Source organism: Quercus suber, unplaced genomic scaffold (assembly GCF_002906115.3).
Source record: "Quercus suber isolate HL8 unplaced genomic scaffold, Cork oak 2.0 scaffold_103, whole genome shotgun sequence".
In the NCBI taxonomy this organism is placed as follows: Eukaryota; Viridiplantae; Streptophyta; class Magnoliopsida; order Fagales; family Fagaceae; genus Quercus; species Quercus suber.
The window spans coordinates 688,494-694,800 of NW_027069568.1; the positions used below are offsets into that span (position 1 = coordinate 688,494).

General features: G+C 30.6%; 1 protein-coding gene across 1 annotated transcript in view; it reads right to left on the reverse strand.

Annotated features, from left to right (window-relative positions):
- Positions 1–2,124, reverse strand: part of LOC112007407 (uncharacterized) — a 47,174-nt gene extending 45,050 nt beyond the window's left edge. The window contains exons 1-2 of the mRNA XM_065775000.1: positions 1,451–2,124; positions 974–1,123 (exon numbers count right to left, since the gene is read on the reverse strand). Coding sequence (XP_065631072.1) covers positions 974–1,123; positions 1,451–1,976 — 676 coding nt within the window. The 5' untranslated portion in view covers positions 1,977–2,124. The remainder of the gene's footprint in view (positions 1–973; positions 1,124–1,450) is intronic.
- Between the last annotated feature and the right edge of the window lie 4,183 nt (positions 2,125–6,307).

The following is a 6,307-nucleotide window of genomic DNA, read 5'->3' on the forward strand; positions in this document are numbered from 1 at the left end:
ACAGAATAATTTTCACTATAGTTTGGAGATTACAACAATGACTTGTAAGCACTCTCACACAAACCCAAACCCCAAATACACCCTTGGTTCTCTCACAAACAAATAGAGAACACCCTTTTGTATTTAGGCAAAATTGCAAGACCCAACTTCCTAGCTCTGGTGCACACACACAGAAGAAGTTATTTGCTATCTTCCTAGCTCACCCTTGCATACTTTCATTTGCTCCACACATATTGTATTTATAGCCAAGGTTTAGCAGAAAACTCCACCTTTAGAGCACACTAGAGACTTCTATTGTTTAGGGAAGTCAACAATAGTGGCTAGCATTCTTAGATTTCGGCTATGTATGAATGTAGTTCATGTTGGTTTTGTTCTTGTCGTTTCTTGATGATTCATGAATGCAAGAAGTCAAATATTTCGGCCAAAAGGTGAAGTTTGTAGAACATGCAAGACTTCTATCAAAGAAGTCAATAATTTCGGCCATGAGTCCATGCAATGTTTCTTGAAACTTCTTTGCATTTCTTCAAGTACAACAATCATGCAATTTCTTGCAACTTCCAAATGGTTTGATATTTAATTGTCAAGCCACCAATGTTGACAATTCAAGCCATTTTATTTGACAATTCAAGCCATTCTATCAGTATTATTTTTTGGATTTAAAAATTATTAATAAATTTTTCTTAATCCCTTTGAAAACAATTTCAGACTCCACCGCACATTCTTAAAGTTTGACAATAAATAAACACAATTGAGAAATGGCTTTTTTTAACGTATTACCTTAGGGCATATTTTAGTAAATTATTTTATAAAATTTTTTATGAAAAATTGTAAAATCTGTAAAAAAAAAAAAAAAAAAAAACTAGTAACTTTTTCAATTTACAATGAAAAATTTACTAAAATGGATGATTTATATATATATATATATATATGATATGAAAAGTCAATTGCAAGTATGTGCAAAAATGATCTTTACCATTGGTGAAATTTATCACATGGGATCCACTTCTGCGCACGGGTTCAAAAGCAGAGGGCATGCAAGACAGAAGCTGAAGAGCGGTCATCTCATCTTGGTCTTCTTCTCCAATTATATGTCGGAACCGTCTTGCTATATTCAGAGCCAAACCTGATTATGTATTTTGTGCATGGAAAACCCACGGATGCACCCCCACGCACAAACCATGTTAATAGAAAGAAAGGGAAAAAAAATTTCACAGAGATACAATCATATTCTTCTACTATTTACTTGTTTGTTTGTAAGAGTTTATTTAATTAAAGTTGAAAACTTTTTATTGAAAATGAAAAAAAGTGTTGAAAATAAGTTGAAGACTTATGGATATTATCAAAAAATACAGTAAGGTCTATAAATAGTAGCAAAACTAAAATAAAATTACAAATAAACTGAAAATTTCAGCCCATTTCAAACAAGCAGTACATGAGCGTGGGAACTTACCGAATTGGCGAGCAAGGATGGCAATGTGAAGAATAGTGGTCTTGTCATTCCTCTGGATAAGTGATTTCAGCGTATCTTCATCATATTCTGAAATTTTATCCGCCAGAAAGTTGAAAATCTTTATCTTACCGTAGCGGGCTGACTGAAAGAGTACGCTTTCTCCAAGCTCGTTGCGCATGCTTAACAACCCTGGGGCTTTCTCTAATATCTTCGTTGCTACCTCCACCGAGTAGCAGTCGTCAAGAGTAGCAACCTCGTGGAGGACAGTGTTTCCAGAAACATTTTTGCTGGTGGTAATTTTGTGGATATGGTGGTGAGGCAATGCTTCGAGAAGTCTAAGTACTAAGCCAGTTTGTTTCGAGTACGTGGCCACGTGGAGCACCGTGTCTTCGTGTATGGTCAGTCTGTGCATTGCATGGTCAGCAAAACGTTCACAAAGTTCTATCACTTTCTCCACGTCTTCCTTCAGTATAGCATTGTACAGCTCTCCCTTTAATCGATCCTCATTTTCTAGCATGGAAGCCATCAATTGAAGCGTATGTAAAACCAGAGGGACATGAAAGGAGCGAGGAGGGGAGGTGTTCGAAGGTTTCAAGAAGAGTGGGTTTGTTAGAGCATCTCCATCAAGCTCTCTAAACCCAAAATTTGGAGAGCAAACCCACAAAAACGTACTCCAACAAAGCTTGAGCTCAAGACATGAGGGTACCACTACATTAAGCATGCCCAAGCCTGGCCCCAAAGCGGACAAATAGATTGATGTTGGATTCGTTCCCCCACAATATATATATATATATATTCACAATACTACTTCAACTTTTTTTTTCTTTTTTTTATAAAAAAATTTAGATTAGTTTTATGAGAAATTTTAGAATAGTTTATATGTGTGTGTGTGTGTGTTTTTTTACCTTTTGTGACCTAGTGGCGGCTCTAGGATTTTTTTTTTTATAGGGGGGTCATTGGATCAATAAGAATATAAAACTATATAAAATCTAAAACAAAAGAGAATTTGAATATATCAATATCATTAAAAAAAAAAAGTATTCAAATACATGAAGTTTTACAATTGTCTTTTATGAGATTTCATTTTTTGAAATTGTTGCATGATAATTTTTTTATCAATCCTATTAGTTACATTTTCTTCAATGTACACAGCCAAACAATCATTCATCCATTGATCTCTCATTCGTTATTACAAATTTGTCAATAGTACTAAAAAAGAATAAAAGATAAACTATAAAGTTCATTTGACATATTTTTTTTTTCTAATACAATAAACACATTAATTATTGTTACTAAATTAAATTTTGAAAACCATCTAGTGTTTCTAAATAAACTGTATTAATAATTATTGCTTAGAATACTTTAATTATTAATATATCTTTACTCTTACAATTATTTTATTGAATTCAAANAAGCTTGAGCTCAAGACATGAGGGTACCACTACATTAAGCATGCCCAAGCCTGGCCCCAAAGCGGACAAATAGATTGATGTTGGATTCGTTCCCCCACAATATATATATATATATATTCACATACTACTTCAACTTTTTTTTTTCTTTTTTTTTATAAAAAAATTTAGATTAGTTTTATGAGAAATTTTAGAATAGTTTATATGTGTGTGTGTGTGTGTTTTTTTAACCTTTTGTGACCTAGTGGCGGCTCTAGGATTTTTTTTTTTTATAGGGGGGTCATTGGATCAATAAGAAATATAAACTATATAAAATCTAAAACAAAAGAGAATTTGAATATATCAATATCATTAAAAAAAAAGTATTCAAATACATGAAGTTTTACAATTGTCTTTTATGAGATTTCATTTTTTGAAATTGTTGCATGATAATTTTTTTATCAATCCTATTAGTTACATTTTCTTCAATGTACACAGCCAAACAATCATTCATCCATTGATCTCTCATTCGTTATTACAAATTTGTCAATAGTACTAAAAAAAGAATAAAAGATAAACTATAAAGTTCATTTGACATATTTTTTTTTTCTAATACAATAAACACATTAATTATTGTTACTAAAATTAAATTTTGAAAACCATCTAGTGTTTCTAAATAAACTGTATTAATAATTATTGCTTAGAATACTTTAATTTATTAATTTATATCTTTTACTCTTTACAATTATTTTATTGAATTCAAAAGACATTTTTGAGCAATTCTTTTATATATTTTTTACAACTCTTTATTTTAATTTATGTCCCACGGTCCCATTGAGTAAGTGACTAAATTCTTTAATTTTTCATACTTCTTTCTTTTTTGTTATGCTCCCACCGATTGATCCCCTCAAAGACTTTAATCAAAAGACTTATCAAAAAAAAAAAAAAAAAGACTTAAACGATCAAACGTAAACACATGCATAGAAATTGGGGTCAAAGTCAAAGAACTCCTGCTTCAATGTAGCGCAGCCCCCTGCTCCTCATGCCTTTATGTCTCTTTCTTTTCTTCTTTATAAACTAGTCACCAATCCTCTCTTAATTTCACATTCTTTTTCCTTCCTTCTCCGGTTTTCCAACAGTTTTTTCTTTCTTCACTGATTGAAGGCTTTGCGATGGAGACGGGCACACCATACGGGTCTAGATTTCGGTGAAACACAAGCTGGGTTCGTAATAGGTACACTGGTTCTAGGCCTTTTTATTTTTTGGCTGTAATTTTGGGTTGAGAGAGAGTGAGTGTGTTTCTATTTTATTTTTTTTGTTGTTTGATCTTATGATTTTTTTCCCTTTGTGTTGTGATTTTGGTTGAGAGACAGAATGATCGAGAGAGAGCAGAGAGGAGAAAGAGGAAGAAACTGATCAGAAAAGAAAAGAAAGGAATAGATTTTTTTTATTTTTATTTTTATTTTTTATTTTTTAAGCCATCTTGTGTGTGTCAGTCAGCGGGTTCCATTTGTTTAAGCAAAAATGAGGAGTAGAAGTCACGTTTTGCAAAATCAATGGGCAAGATGTATAGACACAAATAAACGGTTGTTATTCCTTTTTTTTTTACTTACTTTTTTAAATATTCTTTCTAACATATTTTTTATCATTTTTTATTTATTTAAATTATTATTTATTTATTTTTTCTAATATTTCTTATTTTGTTTTTAATTTTCCCTCCCTCATTTTAAAAACTATAATTATAATATTTTTATAATACTTTCACACAAAATTATTTATGATAAGTTGATACTGATTTTAATTTGAATATAGTATTAAAATTATTTTTTTTCTAAAAAAATTATTTTTTTTCACAAATATTAGCTAATCATAACTTATCATTTAAAATTTATTATTAAAGTATTGTGATAATATTGCAATAACATTTCTTAATTTTAATTACTTATTCTTTATTTTATTTTACTTTATCTTCATCTTTTTTTTCATCCATACTTTTTTTTTTTTTTTTTTTTCCTCTTTATTCTCCTCCACGCATGTATACTTCTTATCTCCATCTTCAATTTCATTTTTTTGTTTCTACCTTAGTACCTCCAGACATGCCTCTAGCTCTCTTTCTCTCTTTCTTTCTGTCTCTCTCACTCACACGCGCACAGAACGCCAACAAGAGAGAGTTAAATAGGCGTTCACGCATGCTACTTGTCCGCTCCACCACCGCTTGTCTGCCTCACCACCGCGGCTCAGATGGCCAGATTTGCTTTGTTGTTGTTGTTGTTTTTTTTTTTTTTTTTTTTTTTTTTTTTTTTGTGTTATGATTGATTAGTTTTAAGATTGTGATTTAAGTTTGTATTTGATTGTAATTGAGTTTAGATAGAGATGTTTGAGAGAGAAAATTCTGGAATGGTTGAGATGTTTGTAATTAGCCGTTGTGAACTTAGTAAAATTGATTATTTTATTTGGTGGTTTAAAAATTTTTATTACAGTTAATTGTTGTGCTTATGAACAGTAGGTCATCAAACCAAGAGAGTGATTTGCTAATAAACAGTGAATTAGAGAGATATAAGGCATGAGGGGGGCGCTTCTCTTGTCGAAGTGGGACAAGTCTCAAAGACTTCCCATGTCACTTGAAGACAAAGCCATGAGGGGATAGAAGCTCGGGACGTTGCTCTCTAAGCATGTCCAAGCCTGCCCCCAGAGTGGACAAATAGATTGAGGTCAGATTCGTTTCCCCACATATATATATTCACAAACTAGTTGATAAATAGTACAATGCACAAGGGAAAGTTTAACATAATATGATCTTTTTAATTCTTTTTTTGGTCTAAATAAATATGAAAATTTGATAATTAATGTTAATAATTAATAGGAAATTTTTATAATTTTTTTATATAGAATTACACATTTTACCATTATGCATTTATTATGAATTTGTTCATATATGAAATTATATAGTCTATTATTTAAAGAAAATTTGATATACCAAATTCTAGAGGGTTTAAATATAAAATAAAATTTTATATTTTAAAAAATATTTTAGAATAATAACATATAAAATGTGAGAACTATTATAAAGCATAATGTTATGAGATCAACTAAAAGTTAAATTTTTTTTTTTTTTAGATACAAGATAGAATTTTTACTCTAACCTTATCTAAGTGTATATGTGTATAAAACTCTTTCTTGGAGACTTGTACCTCGACCCTTGCCTCTCACATCTCACAAGTATTTATATTTGTAAAGTGACTATTATACCAAAGATGCGCGATGATAAGTTAAATAGTGGTAGTTTTATATATATTATAAATTATACGTACGTGGGAGTAATAGGCTATCCTTTAGATTAAAAAAAATTTTATATATAATTTAGCACCCTAAATAATTTTTAGTTTTATTGTCGTCTCCCGTTTGGGCAGGTCAATAAAGAAGTGGTGTATATGGAATTGGAATTTACTTTGTCTTTCCTTGGAGAATA